The 22,127-nt window shown below is 40.6% G+C and overlaps 2 protein-coding genes across 6 annotated transcripts in view; one reads left to right on the top strand and one right to left on the bottom strand.

The window, feature by feature from the left end:
• LOC146543652 (uncharacterized) overlaps positions 1-4,059 on the top strand; it is a 24,077-nt gene extending 20,018 nt beyond the window's left edge. For all 5 annotated transcript variants that reach the window (XM_085232859.1, XM_085232857.1, XM_085232858.1 and 2 more), the window contains 3 exons: positions 648-750; positions 1,980-2,234; positions 3,504-4,059. The gene's annotated coding sequence lies outside the window, so the exon portion shown is untranslated. The remainder of the gene's footprint in view (positions 1-647; positions 751-1,979; positions 2,235-3,503) is intronic.
• On the bottom strand, positions 2,607-22,127 carry NCEH1 (neutral cholesterol ester hydrolase 1). The gene is made up of 5 exons (XM_003209213.4): positions 21,818-22,127; positions 13,588-13,816; positions 11,281-11,350; positions 8,754-8,925; positions 2,607-7,244 (listed from the first exon to the last, which is right to left on the bottom strand). The coding sequence occupies exons 1-5, from the start codon at positions 21,953-21,955 to the stop codon at positions 6,627-6,629; spliced, it is 1,227 nt and encodes a 408-aa protein (XP_003209261.3). The 5' UTR covers positions 21,956-22,127; the 3' UTR covers positions 2,607-6,626.

The following is a 22,127-nucleotide window of genomic DNA, read 5'->3' as shown; positions in this document are numbered from 1 at the left end:
TGAACTTGCACCTGCCTCAAGGTGACATCTTTTTTAATTCTTACTCAAACTCAGAAACTCCCTTGGAAATGCAAGCAGGTGAGAAGATTACCAGCCCAAAAAATCAGGCTGATGGCACTCGCTGAAATCGGTGGGCTGAGGCCAAATTCATGCCAACAATCTCACCTTATTTGGAGTGAAATGAGTGTTATAAACCAAGAATCAGTCTATAATCCTTAAGGAAGTGGTTCTAGGTTTCTTACTGTTGCAACACATATAGTGCATGTATGTATGTATATACTTATAATAAGTGGTTTCTTAGAGCATGCTTAAAGATAGATGTTGTCTGGAAGCTTCTGTTTCACCAGTGGCAGCGTTGTTCGGGGTGAACCATGCGATTGCATGGCTACATTCACCTCTGCAGCTCTGTCACTGTCACAGTGCTCTGCTGTGGAGTTGGTGGAGTTGGACAACACCCAGTGGAGATGGGTCTGTGCTCTGTACTGGATGCCCTGTCTGTGTGCTAATCACTGGGGGGTTAGCTGTTAAATCCACAGTGTGCTCTCTAATTAATCTTTTCAACACAGTTTTTTGGGTTCTTTTTGGAGGAAGAGGGATGTTGTGAAACCCTGTAAGTAGATACTGAATGTGTGTTTTACAACTTACAGCATGTTTGCATGGCAGGGATGGAGGTGCTGGAGCAGATGATGTGATAGCTGTTAAAGCAACACAGAGCGTGTACACGTGGCTGGATGGTGAAAAGCATCAAAGGTAACTCATCTGATGGCTAAAACAACCCTCAGCCCCACTACTGACAACACCAGGTGATGCAGGCTGCCATGGGCTGCTTTGGTAGTGGGACTCTTGGAAGGGCCCTTGTACTTGCAGCCAGCTGCCTCACACAGCATGGAATAGCAGAAATAGCCCAATTTCCCTAGTTTACCTTTGGGGGTTGAAATGCAACCACTTCCAGGGCCACTCACTTCTCTCTGTAGATTTGGGAGACACTGCTATGTCTTCTTTCCATGCATCCGTGCTTATATCGTTGCATGTGAAGGCAATTAAGGCCCTGAAAATGCAGTGCTACACAACCAGGAGCTCCATCCTGGGAGCAGCGAGGCAGCCTCCCCCTGGTGCACCCGCCCTTTTGGTTCTGCAGGATCACAAGATGCACAGACAGCAAAAAGAGACCCAGATGGCTGCACACACCCCAACTGGCTTGCAAATCTGAACTAATAGGAACTGGAGCTGAAAAAATCCTCATGAGCTGCCAAAGTCTGAAAGAAATTCAGACTCCAGTGGAAGAATGGCACTGGTTTGGTTCTGGTTTTTGCAAGAAACCTCAGAGCAAGCTCAGGTCATCAACTCCGCACATCATCCGTGTGTAAATTCGTGACTCAGGGCTTGGGCAGCCACAAGTCTTGGCGCAGATCCCGCTGTAACGCTGCATTTCTCCTGTTTTCAAAACACGCTGCACGTTTCCCCGTGAGTCTTTGTTTTAAACGCTCCCTCTGCTGGCTGTTGTGTGAATTATTGTCTGCTAATTCAACACCTCAGACTGCATTTCAGCTGCAAAGTTGTCCCTGGGTTAATAGCAAAAAATGTTTTTCTTTATTTCTCTACCGCGCTCTGAATCCTGCAGCTCAATTTCATCGCACCTACACAGTGTTTGTGGGAGAGACCGTTTTCTATTTACACCAATTATTACTGATGGCTTAAATCTCTCATTACAAAACGTGTTGCCCCCTTAAGGAGTTCTGCCTTTCCTGCATCTCTGGGCTGCCTTACTATAAAGCACAGCAGTTCAATGTTATTATTTCTCCCTTAAGAAATGAAGGTCATGATGGAAATATTTAGTGTTGGCTTGTTTATATACAGCCAGAAAAAAAAATAGTAATGATAAAAAGTTTTATAAAAGCAGTTTTAAAGGGGAGATTGTAGCATTTCTATTTGTTGTTGTTGTTGTTGTTTTTTCTTTTTCCTCTCTTCTTGTTGAACAGCTGATAAACACTTTGAAATGGTGCAGAAAACTACGGTGGAAAAAATGTTAAACTTATGTGAGGAGTAAAAGGCAGTCCTGGGGTGATGTGCTGCCAAAGATTTTGCAACTCTTATGAAAGAAATAAATACAGCTGGACTTGTGCCAAAGAAGGAATTAAAAGCAAGCAGAGAACACGTGCTGTTCCTGGAGACAAACAAAATAGCGTGTGGTCCTGATCCAAGGAGGCTTCTCAGCACGAAGCAAAGGCAAACAGGTAAGAAAATAGAACTAGGATATACACTGGATAAAACTGATTTCAAACATATCATCTATTAGCACATACAATCTGTTTATAGAGCAAAATGAGGGACGTAAGCTCAGCTGCCTATCCAGGAGAGAGCAACAGCGCTTGTGCAGGCATCGTGCATTATCCAATGCAAGCAAATGTAGTCAGCATTTATCAGATACCAAGGAGGAGAAGGATATGCACACAGAGCATGGACACACAGACAAGGCTTCCTGCTCTGCAAATATCCACCCTGGTTTGAATTCAGCATTTTGGGCAGTAACTGTCATTGACCTCTTCTAAGTGAAAACTCAGATTGGAAGTGTTGCACATCTAGAAAAAAAGAAAAAAGAAAAAGCAGAAGAAAACAGCAGATACATTTCATTTTATTTGTTCTTCAGTAGCACGTTTGAATCGCACTTGCTAATTAGATCTTACAAGATCTTTGCCCTGCGCGGGGAGAGAAGCAAACAAACGGTCACATGTACATTACTGAATGCATTCACATCAACTATGTTGCACTTTGGGTTTCTGAACATCATAAATAAGAGAACTAATTACACCAGCTTAGAGATCAGAGCAGCTTTTAAGAGGTTTGTCAGGTTAATCTAGCATCTTTGTTTGAGAAAGTTTCTCATAAAGTTTAATCAGAGATTAGAAATATACCCATTGATACAAATCCATACATACAAATTGATATTAGTGATTTTTATGCACCGTTACACATTTTCATTTTGCTTCTGGTTTTGAGAAATGCTCAACTCTCATTCTTTAAGAGGTTCTAGGCTGCACAAACAAAAACTTCATTTAGTTCTGTGAATATTGGCCAAAACTGCTGGGGAACTGCTAATACAGTTCCCAATCTATGAAGTAGGATTGAAGTGGCCATAGGTTCGTGTTGTGCAGGCTTTGTCCTTAAATTAACTGTCGGAGGGGGGAGAAAAGGTTGTCTTCAGAAAGTAGATGCTTGTTTAATGGAAAGGTAATGAGACAAATTTGTCGAGTAACTTTTAGAAGGCAGACTTTTCACTACATTTGTGAAACAGTGTTAGAAGCATTTCTGCATCTGATCCTAAATCGTGCAAGGTGCCCTAAACTGCTTTGTGAAACTAAAGGAATGAAGGTGCTACTTACATCCACAAAGACACTTCAGGAGACTGTAGGACTCTTCCAAATGGGGATTACTAAAGAAATAAAGCACTACATGAACAGATAAAGCTTTTTTAACATGCATTAACCTTAACCTCTTCCTTGCAGGCACCAGACCTCTGTAAAATGCTGTCAGTGCTCTGCTTGGGTGACTGCAGCAGTTCAGCTGGAAGCAGTGCTGAACTTTCAACTCTTTGACTGTCTGCATGGGAGAACCAAGCAGGAGGAAAGGTGAGGATGCAACTAACACTTACTTCAAGGTTTACGCTGAATTTTAATCAAGTGTCCTGTGCAGCTACGTACCAAAAGGTCTTTTTACAGCTGTAACTTTACCTCTTTTTGTATGCAATAGGAAACGCAATGCATCTTTGCAGCCGCTATGTGCTAACCCATACAGCTGCATGGTAAAAGCAGTCAGGGTACTTTGACAGAGCTACTGTATGAGCTCTGTGCATCTCATCCAAGCTGTGCTGCCATCTCGGATGCCATGTCAAGCTGGTGATGACAGTAAATACATTCAATCCAGTTATACACTTACTACCACTTCTTGTGCCAAGACTTAATGTGCTTCAGTGCATGAAGGAAATATACAACCAACTCCAGGAATATATATTCCAGCTCTCCATTTCAGTTAAAAAAAAAAAAAAATACAGCAGTGATTACATTATAACTTCATAGCAGGTATTTATAATTTAGCTATAAACAAAGGCTGATCTAAAGCTCTGCAGCCTGCTCTCAGGTAATGCAGTTGCCACAGAAATGGTAAAAATATTAACCTCTTTTTTTTTTTTTTCCAGTATTACAACTACTATCTTTTAAAGACTGCAAGTTAATATAAATTATACCTCTTCTGACATAGTTTCCTGCAAGTGGGAAAGCCAGGAGAGCCTTATTGTTACAACTCAGTGAAAAACATATTTTGATTCTTAGTCATGAGCAAGCAAGTGTAGCTGTTTGCATACAGTGAGATGGATACTGGTGCAGTCTCCTTTTCAAGATTAGTAATTTATGAATGGACAGAACTTTGGTATCTCTTTTAAGTAAGTTGTATCTACTGAAGTTGTGTCTATGGGGGAGGAAGGGAAGACAGATGACTTAAATCTATTAAAAAAAAATTGAATACTTCTGCAGTGTTAAGGGGATATATAGGCCAAAGTTTATTCTGATTTGAAATGTCACTTGGCTGCTACAATTCCACCAAGCCTTGTAACAATCTAATTTGACAAAGAATCGGGCCACTGTTGAAACAGCTTTGGCTTGTGACCTCCACATGAACCTATGCTCAGAAATTAGTTCAGCCTGCGTGACTGAGTCTACATTGAGGCCTTGTCTCATTAGCAGCTTAATACATACAGCAACTTAACAATGTGGTGTTTTTAGGATGCACTGAGTAAAGCCGTTCTCCTATTTAAGTTATACATCAGTGAAAGTGGACTGTTCTGTATGTATTTTAAATCACAGGAGGCGGCTTGATTTACCAGGCTTTTCTTTTTTCTTTTCTTTTTTTTTTTTTTCTTAGAAGAACTTTTCAGAAATAATCTCAGGATGTTGTTTTTGTTCTGATTTTCCAACAGGCAAGAGCCCTCAGCTTCCTGGTCTTTCACACGAGGCAGGACAGAAATCACTTCCCTTCCTAGGAGGACAGCAGTCCAACAGCGCTGCCTGCAGTGGGGCAGAGTGCTCCGAGCCAGCTGCTGAAGAATGATAGACAGTTAAAAGCTGAGGGTTTGTTCAGTGCCTGCGATTCGGTGATGTATCCCTGTGCTTCACTAATGTCTATGAATTCGGCTTCACAACTCCTTTGTGAGGTAGGCAATGACTACTCCCTGTTTCGCAGGGGAAGAAAGTGAGGCACAAGGAGATTAAGTTGTTCTCCTGGTTTCCTACAGGAGGTCAGCAGTGAAGCTGACAATGAATTTAATCCCCGAGTTTAGTCACGGGACAGCCATTCTCTCTGCCTAGATACAGCGGGCACAACATTTTGATACAGCCTTCATTTCTGCAAGCAGTAAACATCCTGGAAGATAGACACAGTTATAAGTGGTTTCACTTTGCTATTCTGCATCTCTGAATATTAAAGAATGGTTCAAACTGCAGAGATGTGCTACACAATGGCTAGATCATCTTAGCTAGCACTTCAGGTTCAGTCTACTAGACAGAAGAGGATTAGCAGCGAGGTTCCAATGTAAGTCTCCAGTACAGATTAGAGCCCACTTCTGCTTGCTGTTTCTTTCCTTCCAGGAAGCATGAAATACAATAAATGCTACTAGCACAAAAGAAAGTCAACGAACAAAGAATTCCACTATTAATTACAAACATTAGTGCAAACCACACAGCAGATTATTTTTAGCACACTCAGGATTTTCTGTAAGGAGGTCACAAAACTGAGGCTTTAAAAACTGTCAGTGTCATACTCTTAGCCAAACAGTAAGCTTTGAGGTTCACATAATCAACCTAGACTCTGCAGCTACACACTTTATTCTTCATATTTCCATATATGCTATAACATTTTTTAATTTAAAATACTGAAAATATGTTCTGTTCTGTGCTTTTATAAAATATAAGCCACTAAAAGTCCATAAAGATTGAATTCCAAAGCTGAATTATGTGTTTGGCTACGAGACTTGCTTAGCATAATCTTTACTGCCCAGAAAAGCAATTTTTATTATTTTTAATTTAGGAACCATTTCTATGTATGTCTAAAAGCCAACACCTAAATCCATTCCTGATATTCAAATGTGCGTCTCTGCTGTCAAAAGTGAGAGGGCTCATGCTTTTCTTCTCTATCAACAAGTGCTCAACAATGCTGAAAATTAGTTCTCCCTTTTTATACGTATTCAGACGTAGATATAGGTGCTTGGCTTTACCTGGCTCCTTTCTAAAGTTGTGGCCTTTATGCCTAACTAAGAGAGAAAGATCAAAAGTTTTAGCTAGTTAAGAATGTGGCAGGAATGCTGATCTTCTTGCTCAACATTTGTTTATGGCTGGCAAGTCATCTGAAAGGAAAAAAAAGAACCTGAAGTCTGAAAAAAACGTCATGAAGTATTTTGCTGGGCAAGGCCAATTGAGCAGGTAAACGCTACACTTAGTGGTCTGTGGTCTGCAGCCATCCCCCAGCTGCAGCTGAATGGATGAAATCATGATTTGGAAAAGTGCACTTTTTCATCGATTGTTCTTTTACAAGAACAGACACCAGAGCTGAGCACAGTGTCTTCTAGAGAAGCTCTCTCCTCAGAGGTTTTCATCCAGCCACTTAATATAGCTGTTCCTGGTCTGAATTCCTGCAGAGAAATCAGTAGGCCAAATCGTGAATATCATACAGCCATGAAAGCAGTCATCAAAGTGATCAAGTGTGACTTCCACACCAGCGTTCTCCAGCCGCTTGGCATACATCACCCCGTCATCTCTCAGGACATCATTCTCACAAGTCAGGATATAAGTCTTTGGCTGCAGCTGCAAAGTCTCATTTTCTGCCAGCAGTGGGACTGCTCGCACGTCAAGCAGCGCTGGTATCTCCTGGATTATTTCTGCATTGCCTGTGGTTTGTACTACAGGCTTGTAGTTCTTTTTGAATGATGAGGGCAGCAGGGATGTCCAATTCAGACGTCCTCTGAAAGTCAGAGCTTGATGTACATCAAGAGCAGTGTGGTTGTTAATCAGCAGTGAGTGAGCCAAGTCATAATTACCATTGAAATAGTCTATCCAGTAGTTAATCATGACATAACGAGGAAGAACAGGCATATTCATATTCTGTTGATATGAAGGTGTATTGAAGTCAAATGCCTGAAGGACTGGGTAAATTAATGCCTGCAGTTTCGGTCTGATGATCAAATGCTCATCTTTGCTAAGCTGTGGGAAGAACGGAATAGAATTGTGATTATAAAGAAAATAAACATTACAATATCAACTTTGAACTTCACACAAACAACCACTTGATAATTTTTAAACAAGATTCTGTTCTTATGCAATTCTACTGGCAGATAGAGCTCTTGTTTTGTCTGAAATGCTAACAGCCTGATCTTTTTCTTTTCTTGTAATGATGATCACTCAGGATAGTTCCAGTATCCTGTTTCCAACAGAAATAGCAGATATAAAAAAACAATAACATTAAATTATACTTCTAACACACTTTTCCAGTTAAACTATTTACAGTTGAAGGGCTTATAGAGTCAACGGAGCTATGTGAACTTCTAATAGCTTTTCAAGAATTTTTCTTCCATCAATTTATCTAAATTATTTTTTTTAGCTCTTGCAAACTGCTGGCATCTGGTTTTCTCTACCAAAGGCTTACTTACTGTGTGCAGCAGAGCCTCTGTGTTGGACTAGAACCTACCATCTGCATTTGATTTGAGCCTACAAAGTAAATTTTTGGTACGCCCTCATTCCTTTTAGTGGAAGAATCAGCAGGCGCTTTTTTTCCTTCACCTTCTACTCAAGATACATAAATCTGTATTGTATCTACCTTGTCTCTTTCAGGCTGAAGAACCTTAGTCTATTTAACCTCTGCTGACACAGTCTTACATCAGTGATTTAAAAAAGAATTCAGCGTCATGGAAATGAATTATGAATGCTGTTTCCAAATCACAGCTCCATCCTGTTGATCAATCCCCAAGACAAAGACTTTCAATGCCTTATTAATTTTTCCTCGCTAATTCAATACTGCAAGATTGTCATGATAATTAGTTGTCTGAGCAAGGTTGTCATGATAATTAGTTGCCTGAACAGGCTATGTACCTTCTTATCACCAATGGTTTATGGCAATACAGAAAAACTAATAATATTTCACTCAACCGTGAATGATACTATTACTTGCCCCAGGCAAGACTTTAAAGTCTTTAGTAGATTAAATTCAGATTATGCTTAACCTAGAGATGCACAAAAGAAAATTTCTTAATTGTGAAATGCCGCAGGAAGACAATTTAAGGCTTCATGTATTATATATTTATTGTCCTTCATCTGTATTTGGAGGAAGTAAGAACATATTTTTCTGTGATAAGCACTTGAAAATGGGAAGATAAATTAGTAAGTTATGAATGTAGCTAGTTACCTACTTAGGCAAAAAAAGAATTTCTCAGCAAAAGGGGTTACAAGAAATCATTTAACTGCTTGTGCTTAAAATTTGGCCCATAAGAACTCATAACTGCACTAAGATATGGCAAGCTACTTGACTCATGCAATTGACTCATTTTTCTTCTGTAAAATGACAAGATGCTGGTTTTCAATACAGAGAGGTACTACTCTGTCTCTGACACTGGCACATCACCTTGTGATGATGCAGCACAAAGAACCTGTCAACCTATATGCGTCACGGAATTAGGGACTGTTAAAGTGTAATTCATCACAGAGACTGGATGTTACCTGCTGACACACAGCAGCAGCCAAATTTCCTCCTGCGCTATCACCAGAAATTGCAATTCGATTTGGGTCAACCGAATACTCAGCTAAGACACCAGGCTGCAAAAAATGCTTTGTAGCACGAAGAGCATCGTGGAATTGCTCAGGGAAGCACACCTCTGGTACCAGCCTGTATCTACAAAAGAAGAAGGGAGGTAAGAGACAATTATTAGTTACTATACTTCTCTCTCCTGATCAATAAATACTAGCAGATACATCTTAGTGGCAAATAGCTATTTTATTAGGATAAATACTAGAGAAAAAAATGAGGTGTGTAATACTTAACCTTATAATTAACATTCTTACTCTAAAAGGTTTATAAGGACCTATTAGATATGAAAAACACCACAATGGTATAACACTGTGCAGCGCTTTCCCAACAAAGGATTTCATCATACATTATAAAAGTGAGTTACTATTAAAAACATCCTTGGTAAGGGAGTTATTCCTGTTGGCCTGTTTTTAATCTCAGCTCCCCACCTTAACTGCTGTGAAGGAGAGTGACGCCCAGCAGACTCAACTGAGACAAACACCTTGGTAGCTCTGTTTCCCAAATGTTTATTTAAGCTCAGGAGAGCTGTACCTCTGTACCAGGAAATTAACAGTAGCCAGGAAGTGAAGTAATAATGATTTGCACTAATCCAAGACTCAATAATTATTCTCCTTTATCAAGGAGAGAGACAGGGATATATGCAATATGCAAGTGGAGCAGCAGCAGCTGAAACCTGTTTACTACATCTTCTCAGTTCCTTAATAACAGTGTAGGGGAAGTCAGTTTGTATTTACTGAATCATTTGTAGCCTGAGAGTTGTTACTGGGCATTATGGTGCAAAGCACATCTTTCCGGTTGCAGTTTTTGTATCTTTAATGAATTTTACATATTCTCAGCAGAGCTAATTTACAATGTTTTGAGAAAATACTTCTATTGTCAGTTTGACAGAAGTTAATGTCATTACAGAGATGTCTTTTAGTTCAAAGTGAAGAAATAGTCTTGCTGTTACTTCTGAAGCAAAACAAAATACTGTTTCTTGGCTCGAAGTATTTTCTTTGGAACCTAAGCTAAAAAATGTGGTATATGCAAAATAAATTTTAAGCTTAATTTACATCAAGTGTTTTGAACATCAGATCTGTTCTGCTTTCAGTGAACAATATATATTACATCAGCTACAAAGTAATATCAGAGTGGCCTGAGTGAACTAGGCTTTGCAGAACTTGGTGATGTTGTGTATAGATCGCAGAAGTGAGATGTGCAACTCAACCAATGAAGAAAATCTAATTAGACTTCACTAACAAAATAAATGCCTTGATTGAAAGATATAATGGCTAAGGAGAGATGACAAACAACTCTGAGGAACAGCCAGTACTATATCACCTTAAGTGAGAAAATGAGTAACTAGGGATTTTCCAATACAGTGATTGATACTTGCCTGCTTTTTTCCTTTTTACTTTTTTTCTACTAATAACCAACAAAGAAGTAAAAAAGCGAACCCTTAAAGTACACTACAATGCCTACTGAGAATCAGTAACACCAACTCCATATAATTAAATTGTAATTAGATCACAGAGCTTGGTATGTAATCAACTGCAAGTCAGAGCCGTGAGTAGTTACATCAAGTGATTGGTTTTGCAAAAGAAAATATTGAAGTTGACAATAAGGGTGAGAAGAGTACTACTCAAGTTGGAGTCATCTTGGTAATTTAGTTAGCTAGCTGAGAGGCTTGTTTACTTTGGAATTGTTCAGCTAGTGAAAAAAACAGTGCTGCTTCTCTGTTGTCTAGCACGTTGGCAGTCTCCTGCTCTTGAGTGGAGTACAGGGCTGAAATGAGTTGACTTCAACAGTGGCTGCTTGAGAGAACAGCAGGAACCGCCATGCTTCACTGTGTATTTTGGTTAATGAGCAGTAAAAAATGATTTGCTAATTCTTAGACTGCAGACACTTGCTCAGAGAGCCTTAGAAGTGGTGTTTTTTAGACAGACTTTAGGTCTTTGGTTTTTTATGTATAATATACCTTCAGTTAAGGATGAAAAATTCTCTTTTGCTCCATAGGAAGTCAGAGGGATGTGATTTGGCCTTCCTTCAGGTATATAACAAAATTGTTTTTGACAAGCATTAACAGAATTAAAACTTAAGTCAATTGAGTGATCTCAGGTTTTAGGTGCACTCCTTACATGCAGATACGTTTGTGAGATGCACTAGAACGTGTAAAATTTGCATTTCAGTGTTTTGTCCAAGTGATTAAAAATTCTACTCTTTTCCCACATTTCTGCACTCTGAAATGACCTCTAAAAGTAACAGAAATCCAACTGAACTTTTGATTCTATTCTAGTTTGTTATTCTAAAAGGATAATAATATCAGACAGGTAGAGAATTATTGTCCAAGTTTAAAGCCTTATATACAAGTCAGTAACAAGGGAAAAGGGCAAAGCTAGAAGAACTACGTTACAGATTTCAAATACCTTAAAATTATGTAATTAATTTTAGATTACTCACTCAATTGAGACAACTACAGCATTGAGAGATTCAGCCATGATTCTGCAGAGGTTGTTATAAAGGCTCGTTCCTGAAACAAAAGGACATAGCATTAGGTACATTGCAAGTCCATTTATGGCAGTATTTCACAAAGCCACACCTAACTGTCTTAGTTTCAGCAGGGATGGAATTGTTTTCTTCAGAGTGTCTGGTATGGTGCTGTTTTTGGTTCTAGGAGAAAAAAACAATGTTGACAACACAACAATGTTTATAGTTGCTGCTCAGCAGTGCTCTACAGAGCCAAGGCCATTTTCAATGAAGAGCCCAAGGAGCTGGGAGAGAACTGAATTAGGACAGCTGACTTAAACTGGCCAAAGGGCCATCCCATACCACATGACATTGTGAGGAAAAAGTTTTGAAAGGTTTGGAGTTCATCTCTCTTCCACTGCTCGGAGGGCTAGCTGGGGGCACTGGTTGGTGGCTGGTGAGCAATTGCTTGTGCTTCATTTGTTACACGCATTTATAAATATGTTTATGTACATATAAAAATTATTATCCTTTCCTCTATCTTAGTAAATAGTTTTATCTTAACCCCTAAGTTCTCCTTTTTTTTTTTTTTTTTTTTAAATTCTCTCCCCCATCACACTGGGAAAGGAGAGTGAGTGAAGGACTGTGTGGTGGTGTGGTGCTCAGGCACCTGCAGGGTAAAACCACAACAGAAAGCCTTCTCAGAAAACATAAAGACTTCTAACAAACAGAAGCAAATTAAATCAGCTTAAGCCAGATGACATCCAAATCGTTTTAGCAGAAGGAACACAATTCACTCCATGAGAAGTCCTGCGGTCTGATGTTTTTTTCCCCCTCATCTGTTTCTTGGTGACTTGGGGCTTGTCATGTCACCCATCTATCACAGCTCTCACAACAGGACAAAATTCAAGATACCTGGTGGCCTGGGGCCACTGCATCCGGAAACAGCTGTTACCACATGAGTCACTGATTGTTCATTTTATTGCAGCATGTATTGCCTTGATTCAAATGAGCTGCCCTATTAATGTTAAGTGAACTACGTGAACTACTTCTTTAACAGAGGATTAATCCTGTCTGTCAGTAGACTGATTTTGCTTAATTTTATTCCTTTCCAATTTCTTAATCATGGATTCCTGGTACTATAAAATATACTAGGACACTAAGTGTTTTATAAAGTATTTAGCCTTAGAATTTAGCATTTAGCTGTAACATTTGTGCCATTAATTTCTGAATCTTGGACTTGAGGATAGCTGAGTTACAGTCATCCAAACAAAGCACTGTAGTTTAATATAAACTATTTGTACAGCAAGTCTTATGCCAACTGTTACAGAACAAATGAGATGGGCAGGACTCTAACAAACATCCCTTATGTAGGCTTAAGAAAACTCACTTCAAAGCTCAATTTCTCTGTGAGGAGTGACCAGATTTTGAACTTATTTAGGACACTAAATTTCACTTAAGTTGTGGTATAGGTGGCTTATACATACAGTCTTAATGCAATCAGTACAATCTCTTGCATATTTTAGAACACTTCGGAAAAGCCCACTGAATTTTTTCCTCTTTACAGATGAGTCTATGTATGCTTCACAATGCATCAGAGTTGTAAGGCCTTCATGTTGTCCCAGAAGCAATGGGAAGGACAAAGACTCCTACCCATTCTTGATCTTTGCCTCAAAGCAGCTTTGAGAACTGCAGGCCCCTACTTTTTCCAAGTCTTTTCTCCTGCTGCGAGATGTGGAAGGATCCGTGCTTAGCTTACTGTTGCCTACAGCTACACCTTACTACATTTAACTTGGAAGTCACAAGCATCAGAGAAATTAATTTTCAAGGTAGTTTCTGCTCATGATCACAGTAGATTCCATAAGAGAGGGAGTAAGGAACCCACCTCTACCCATATCCTTGGTCACGCTGTTTTCTGGGATCAGCAGTATGTATTCTCAAATACACACTATTGGAAGCCAAACATTAGCAATGCTCTTGCATGCAATTTTGTTCAGTCCACTCTTTGTGTAATTGTTTGTTTTGTATATTGTGTAATTTGTCCTGTTGTGATGTTACAAAATTAATCTTTTGGTTCTTTTCCAGTTCACATCCTAATAAGATATATATTTTTCCAGTGCATCCATTGTATATTTTTATCATGATTCCTTACATCTGTTCCGCCAGAATGGAGATGGTGACTACTAAATTCAGGTATGTCTCTGCAAAATTATCATCTCCTGGCAGGAAAAACAGCTTTTGGTTTCTGCTGCTGGGAGGAAACTAGCCCAGAATCCCATTTAGTTACCAACAGACACGTACTTGCACTTGCCAAGGCCCAGCCGCCTCCGTGGATGTAAACAACACTGCGCTTCAGCGGTTCATCTTGCTTTGCAGGAGGTTCAAACACTCTGACTTCCACGCCATCAAAAACAACATCCGTTATGTTAATGGGTTCAGAAGAGACAGACTTCAGCTTGTCAAACGTACAAATCAAATAATTCAGAACTATCAAGTGATGGCTGAGTCTCAGATAGTGAATCAAGTGACACTTGGGGGGAGAAAAAAGAAAAAGGTTAGTTACTCCAGAGCATATAATGATGCTGCATTGATGCAACCATCTTCAAAAGGCAGCTTCTGTATGAAAACATATATCAATTCTTAGAATATTCATCAGAAAATGAATGATTATTAAAACTTGTAATGTTTTTAAAGCTGTATTAGAACAAAACCCTGGCAATAAAAGACATTCCTGCCTCTGAATGACACCTCCGAAAGGGACAAACCCGACCGACCAGCAGATTCCACTTTTCTGCTTGCAAAGCATCTCAGACCGGTGCCAGTAGAGGGCAATACCACACAGTCAACATTTTTTGTGGTGGTAAGGTAGGAAATATGCAAACTATTTCTCTTATTCCACCCCAAAGCGTAAGTCTTTCCATTTCCAAATTAAGTTCTCACTGATTGCAAAGGCATCTGCAAACAGGAACAGTCTCAAAGGAATACAGTGCTTATTTACTGGCTCGCCCTGTATTTGCCCGCTGAATTGGAAAAGATGTGAAATGCTATTGAAGAGCTGTGGCAGATTTGTGATTTCTTCCCCAGAGACTCAAGCGTGTTACTTCTTCTGTGTGGGTGTGTAAAACATTAAGAAAATAAAGAAAGATCTCAACTTTCTGTGCCCTTAGGGTAGAAGGATAGATTTTATCCCTTCTGAAAATCCAGGATTTTCTTTTTAACTTTCCCCTAAACAAACCTGTTTCTCTAAGCAGATAATCCTGGGATCTAAGGCACTCCTTCAGCCTAAATGCTCGTGACCTGCTCCCCTTGTACAGCTTGTCAACCCATAACCACTTCAGTGTTTCAATTCTGCTGTTATCACCAGTACAGTGCAAACCTGCTAGTATGAACTAAACAAGTTCAGTACCAGGAGAGGGAGAGAATGGTCATTCAGATACCAGTCTAACAACATGAATACTGCAAAGAACAGATAGTTGCTGTAGCATAACCTGTACAAAAACTAAGGGGAAGCCACTTCAGATTCTGTGTGATAAATGTGATTTTCCAAGTGAGAGTTTTACAGTCTCTTTCTGACTTATATGTTCACGAGGAGAGAGATTTCATTTTCTTGCTTTGGTTTTCTTTACTGTCCTTCTGCACTACCATTTTCCACAGTTACTTTCAGTGCAGTATCTCTGTTAGGGAAGTCTTCTCAAAGAGAAGGGACAGCTAACAGAGGACCACTGCAGTCAACACATCCTCCTGAGGAAAAGCAAATTTTGAAGCACCTCCTATCAACTGAGAGACTTCATGCATCCAAAAAGGATCTGCTCCCTTGAGTCTACAGTCACTGTCCTTACCCATGGCTTTTAAATCCACTATGGTTAGTTTAAATGTAAACAAACAAATGCATATAACTCAGCTTTCAGTAGATGCTGTGTGAAAAAGACCCTGAGGCAGCCCTGTTCCACTGCAGATTTCTGTGGAAAGTGACAGACTGAGATTTTTCCCAAAAGGGTCTCTGACTGCCAACTACAATGGAGTGGTAATGTGAGTGGGGAGAGAAGAATCCGTTTCCAAAACAAAAATTTACAGAAGTTACTTTCTTTTCCTGCTTGGCTTGGTGGTAAGGTTACCCTGCTGAAATAGTTTGGTGAGAAACCAAATCTTGGTATGTTTGCTGCTTTGTTGCTGGATTATCATTTCTGTGTTCTTAAGGTCTTTCCTCTGGGAGTAAAAAAAAAATGAGCATCCACCCAGTGGGCAGAAATGTTGAATTCACAACTGTATCTTTGAATGTCAGATCATGCTTTTCTCACACTGTTACTTAAAAATTTCCATAGGAAAACACCATTCAAGCTTCAACCTTGAAGAGCAATACACCTATTAATAAGTTGCCATTCAATTTATTGAACTGCCATTTATTCACCCAGCAAAATGATCCTCCACATGCCCTAGAGAGGTTCCCAGGGAATGTAACTAATGGGAAATACTGCCAAGCAAAAAAAATAATTTTTGTAGATTTTTTTTCAGACCAACTGTGCTGCAAAAGGCTATTTATCCACATTCTTTGTAGACAGGATTACCACATGTTCCCTGGAATCAGGAATGTTTTCTTTTCAAGGCTAGTTGCAGCTGTTTACTGAGAAGTGTTTTGCCCTGTTTTTTTTTAAACCACAGAACACTATGGCCCTCTGCAGGTTTATCAGTTGCTTTCATGCCTTTTTCCTGCAATAGGCCACTCTTTCCAAGAACCGAAAAAATAAAAAAATTGAATAACATGGAAGAGATACCTCGTACACCAAGGCACAAAAGGAACAGTAATAGTTCTTTTATGTCTACCTCGTCAGGTTTCTCTGCCCAGGACTTATAAGCACATTCTTTGGAAATGTATCTAATCAGTCAATTTGGTTGTTATTTACAACAATCAGGATTGTGCTTTTTGCTGGCAAAGAGCTAGCCTTGTCCAGAGTTCCTACAAACAAAATTCTTATGTAAGATACTATCCGTAGTATCTTGTTTGTATATGTTTGTATTTAATGGTTGGCTAAATCTCATCTAGGACTGTGTTGCAGCCACAGAGTCATAGAATCACAGAATATCCTGAGTTGGAAGAGACCCACAAGGATCGCTGACTCCAACTCCTGGCTCCAGATGGGATCATCTAAAATTCTAACCATGTAAACACTTTCATTTTCTAAACAGGTAACCTCAAGAAATGTGGCTGGTAAACTTCGTGAGGATGACTAATGGAGCTGAACTTCATGAGAATGACTAATGGAGCTTAGCTGTTATGGAGCAGGACAGACCTACACAGGCAGGAGGACGAGCAGGGCAAATGTGAGTATCTTACTGGTGTTTGGGCCAGTTCAGCAAATAACCAGTGTGCACTGATTACCCACTGGCAGTCTATCACCCAGTTCTGATTGCAGCTTTTCATTTTAGGGTTGTTGGCACTCTAATCTATGGCTGTTTTGGTAGTGTTGTGATTTATGCTCACTGTTATACACGCCAGCTCTCCAACAAATCCAAGTAACTTCCACAGCCACCATCTTCTCTTTTACCAGGATATCATCCTAGCCAGGATTACGAGGAAGGGACAGTCCAAAAAACTGAGCTGTTTAAGGTCACAACTGTCTTCTTCCTAGCAAATTCTTTGATGAGAGATATCAAATAGTGAGAGATGTTTTAACTTCATGCAGGAGAAAACTGTCAAGAACTGAAGGAGGAGTTAGGGTTGTGATTAAAAAACAAAAACAAAAAAAACACCAAAGAAGTTTTCAAGAAAGGCACCATGACTTCACCTTTAATCACCAGTATCTGCCTCTAAATTGGTAGGATTCTTCTGGTGGTTCGTCAGGGTCGCTTGGAATTCTTTATGATCCCTTTATGAAGAATCCCAAGCGATCGCTGTGATTATGCTTAACTCCTCTTCCACAGACGTGTACTCTGTGTCAATTGTGTACTTTCTATTACCAAAAAAAACAACAAACAAACAAACAAAAAAAAACCCAAACAAACAAACAAAAAAAACCAACCAGAAAAGGTGTATTTCTGTTGCTAAGTTTCTAATAATCTCAAACAACACTCAGCACATCAGGATTGAGGTGACACTGTCCTAGGGGCAATGTGAACTATCCAACTTCACAAATCTCTGACCTTTAGCCTTGAAATTACAGCAGCAGGTTGCATTCGGATGGCACACAAAGGCAGCGTGCCAAGCTGAATACATCAGCTGCTTCCTTCACTGCCTTCGCAGCAGTGAGATGCCAGGTTCTGCTCTGACCTTAGCTGAGATCAGGAACTGGGAGTTAGCTTGAGCTGTTTGTCTTTTTACACGAGTCACTGTTCAGGACTGAGCCAAGTCTCATGTGTGACTCACCGAATAATGATGCTGACACTGGGCGGCTGAACCTCTTAAGACTTAATTTCCTACCTTTAGAAGATGCTGCTGCTCCTGAATGACATTATCCTCAGTTCAGGCATCATTTTGCAAAACACACTGCTGTAACATTACAGTCCAAAATGCCAGCTACAGTATCTGTAGACAGTGAGAGACTAGCAAAAAAAATAAACAGGCTCATTTCCCCATCTTACTGTGCGCAGAACATATTGGTCTGACTGCATTTCAGAAAGTTTATCCCATCTAAAGGTTAACCTCTATTTTCTTTCATTTTACAGAGCCATTTCTTAGAACAGGTGCATTACTGCACAGTACCTAACGTGTACTTTTGAAAACTGTTATACAGGGAGTCCTCAAGGATTCAAAGATAAGTGCTCTAATTTCCTTTATAACTGGAAGGAAACCAAAAAGGTTGTTTTACAGTTTATCAACTAGGAGAAGCTCTATTATTTTTTCATTGTGAAGTTTCATTCTTACACCTATTCATCCATGATGAACTGCTTTTAGACCAAATTGCCAATAACTTTTTTCTCTACTGCAAACAGGACTTGCATTGTATCTGTTCCTACTCATTTGCAACATGTAAGACCACAGTGGATTATTGTAAACCAATTTGCAAGACTGTGTCCTTACATGCAAAAATATCAGCTTACTTGGATGGCCACAACTATGATTTACATCTCTCCATATACGGGTAGGTAGATTAAATATTAAAATGTTAGATGGAACTAATTACTGTTTTCTCTACTCTGAATGTTGATGCCCCATGCCCTAGATTTTATTCTAAAAGGAAGCAAGTGGCAGAGCAGCATAAAAGCATTTCTTAGCTGATGAGAGGTACAAGGATACTTTTCTCCCCTCTACAGCTGTCTAAATTCTTCCATATATGCCTGCCTGACAGCCTGGATGCCAACGTGCTTGTCCTTCCAAATCTGTTAACAGCTGTGCCAGTTAAAAAAATATATTAAATAATAATTTAAAAAAATCCTTTCTTCCTTTCTGTGCATCAGAATAGCAAGTACCTTGATAGTGTGGTTCAGAAATAACTTAGGGCTTATTAAATAAACATATGCTGCTCTCTTTACTCCAAGAAGGGAGAATGGTAATGAAAAGGAGAGGTGCCTATATCAATCCTGCTGTTAACAGCAGAATTATGAAATGTTGCTTTAGGCCCTTCTTGACAGATACCACATAAAACAATTCTAATGGTCTAATTTATTGCTCATATATAATCCCTATAATTCCGAGTAGTTTTCTGTGGCTATCCAAATTTCAGTCAAACTGAGTTCTGACAGTCTTATATACACGTGTATTCACTATCTTTCAACTTCTGACCAAAAACTTCTGTGTAACATTGCAGTTTTCTATAAAACTGTGGCCAAGTCCCATTTTAAGACAGATAAAGACATTATTCTCATTCTAAGCTAATGCACCAATTTGTTAATAAGATGAAGCTGAAGATTTCATTCTGAAAGCAGCACAGCATACTACACCTAGCACAGGAATAGGGCTCTGAACATCCAGCTCCAGTATTTTCAGTGACCTCAAATAAGGCACTGTCTGCATTTCCCCTAGACTAAGATTAGGACAATGGCACCAGCTCCCTTTTGTAATATGTTGTGAAACCTACTTATGAAAACTGCCCTATAAGCATTATGCATTTTTAGCCATGTGATAATACATAAACACTTGGGTTTTGCTCTGATTCAGGACACTGAGTCAGTCCCAAGCCTGTAAAGGAATTTTATTAGCTGCCTGAGACAAAACTCCATGCAGAAATGCAGCACCTTATAATTACTACGCTGAAAGGCAGTGCCAGCTTCAGTGTGTTTTATTGGTAGTGCTTATAAAAGGAGTGAGAAAACAAGCACATTATCCCAAACAAGAACTTGTCATGCTCGATTGTCAGAGTCAGCACAAATCTATTTCAAAATAGGGAAACAACCGTATTTAGAGCACATAAAGTTTGTTTCATGCTTTGGAAAGAGGGATTTTAGTATACTTTGGAGGTTTTAAAATAAAAATCGCTTAGTAACATACTTCTGTCTGGCTATCAAACCTACAAAGGAAAGTAATAAATAGCGAGCTGAAAATACGTTCAGAGGTAGGTGAAAGTTCAATGGTTACATTTAGAGCATCGTTAAATCATTTGGTCTCGCAACCTCCGGTAGACAAAGAAAAGGGAAGCTCAGCTCTACAGAAGGACATACACTTGATTGTATATACACACACTAAAGCTGTCTACCACAGTAAGTACTCAGGCTTAAATTCTACAATCTTAGCTTCAGTTCACACAGTTCATTCTTAATGGCAGTCACTTATTGCTGACTCTGTGCAACCTCTCAGTGTTGGAAAGACTTCTAAACACTTAGATAGCACCTCATTTTGCTCTCTCTGGAAAGAAAACCCCCAAGTTTACCTGTTCTATGGTTCAGGGCACCGCTAATGCCTCACTGATGCTTTACGCATCTGTCTAAAAGCCACTCATTCCTTCTTGTGCTTTGTAAGCTGCCTGTGCCTTGCTATATGTAATCATATTTCTAAGGCCACAGATGGGAACAACTGTCTAACAAGTTAGCACTTTCCCCTAACAGAGACGGAGACAGATGTGGGCACCTCAGTGCTGCCAGTTTGCTCCAGCTGCCACCAGGGCATGCTGTGTTCTGCCAGCTCCTCTGGGAGGAAGACCTCCGGGATACTCCAAAAGGGATGGGATTGCCTTCGGCCTCCAAACTAGAGACACTGAGACTCATCCAGCTATGCCTTGCAAACCACAAGCAAACAGAATGTGTACATATGCCAACAGCAGTTTACATATATAGAGTTAGTCATATGATTTTCTAAAGATAGGTCTCCTTCAGCTAGAGGTTATGGACTTGATTCAGGTGTTCCTGGAAGAAAGGTTACCACGTATTCTGCAGGCAGGACGCTGTGACCATCGTAGCCCTTCCAATTATTAAACTTCCAGCTCCACTGTAAAGATATGTGTTGTTATTTTAGTTACCAGCACAAAGCCAGTGCATGTCAAACCACAGCTTTTTAAAGGAAAACATGCTGTTGTAGGCTATGTCTACATAATTTACCTGTCATAGCAGTATCATTTCTTTAAGGGAGAGTATATAAGCAAAAAGCTTTATTCTTTCACATCCCACTGGCTCAGCTGAGTGGCCTATTGAAAATCAAATAACCATCTGAGTTGGAAGGGACCTTTAAAGGTCATCTAGTCCAACAACCCTGTGATGAACAGGGTTTGATCTAAAGTTCGATCTACATCTAGTCCCAACTCTGACTGCAAAAGTGGCAGCCAGAGAAGCTATTCAGGGAGAGTATGCAAGCCTGGACACTGTCATCCTGCTTCTGCAGTTACTGTTAGGAATATAGAAGATACCTTCCCACCTAGTCCTTCTGGTATCTGTTTATGAGTCCCCTGCCCATGAATTCATCCTTTCTGAATCTGCTGATGCTCTCAACATGCAAGCTGTTGAAGGTTTTAGGGACAACATAATGAACTGAAATGCTGCTAGGAAAAAAGACTGAAATACTTCGACACAGACAGTATCCTAAATCAGGCGTGACCACAGCTGATCAGTCCTTGTCAAAGATCAGACCAGCCTGGCAGAAAACCAAGCTTATAGCTGAAGCCATCATCAGAAGTCCGTGATCTCTTTTTTTCATGCCAGCACACACATTGTGAGAGAAAGTGAGGGAGAGATCATAAAGCAACAAAACAATCGTGTCTTATAGCAAAAACAGCTATTCCGAAAGGGTTTTGTTCACTAATACAGTTTCAAACACAGGCCGCTTGATTTCGACATTTGAAATAATTTCCCTACGTCTTCTTTCCTTAAGGCATCAGTTAGCGCATGGAAGAACAAGCCATTAATTATTTTGACCTAAAGCCCCCGGGTCGGAAAACAGCTTGCAGCACATAGGAAGACCTCCATCACAAAGCCAGCTGGGCGGCTGAATGCCAGCAGTGAACAATCGTCCGACTGCCCGACGAGGACAAAACCAGGAGCCGCCTGGGACCCGGCCTCGCCCCCTGCGCGGCCGTGGGGACGCGGCACCGAGCTCTCCTCCCGGGCAGCCCGGGTATCGCAGGACCCGATCCCGCGGTGCCGGCGACGGGCTCCGATGGCGTTTCCTTACCGTCTGCTGCACCGCCCGGAAAGTGGCATCCAGCAGCATCAGCTTCCACGAGTCCGACACGGTGCCGGGCAGCGGCAGGTAGATGTAATAGGCGGCCAGGGCGCCCAGCGCCGCCAGCAGCACCCAGGCGGCCCGCATCGCCCCGCGGGGAGCGGCCTCCACCGGAGGAAGTCCCGGCGCTTCCGCGCCCGCCGCCCCGAGCCGCTGCCTGCGTGTGCAGGAGCGCGGGGTGGCGGCGGGGCCTTCTCCGCGCCCGCGCAGCCGCCGCCCCGCCCGAGACCCACCCGCCCGCCCTCCGGCGAGGCCGCGC

Source organism: Meleagris gallopavo, chromosome 11 (genome assembly GCF_905368555.1).
Source record: "Meleagris gallopavo chromosome 11, MGAL_WU_HG_1.1, whole genome shotgun sequence".
In the NCBI taxonomy this organism is placed as follows: Eukaryota; Metazoa; Chordata; class Aves; order Galliformes; family Phasianidae; genus Meleagris; species Meleagris gallopavo.
This window is presented reverse-complemented; position numbering and strand designations above follow the sequence as displayed.

Excerpts from the sequence above, each read along its gene's own strand:
- NCEH1 (XM_003209213.4), bottom strand. The coding sequence starts at position 21,955 with ATGCGGGCCGCCTGGGTGCTGCTGGCGGCGCTGGGCGCCCTGGCCGCC. Across the intron at positions 8,926-11,280 it reads GCTGTAGTTGTCTCAATTGA|ATACAGGCTGGTACCAGAGG; the intron begins GTGAGTAATCTA and ends CTTCTTTTGTAG. Across the intron at positions 7,245-8,753 it reads CTGCTGCTGTGTGTCAGCAG|CTTAGCAAAGATGAGCATTT; the intron begins GTAACATCCAGT and ends TTCTTCCCACAG.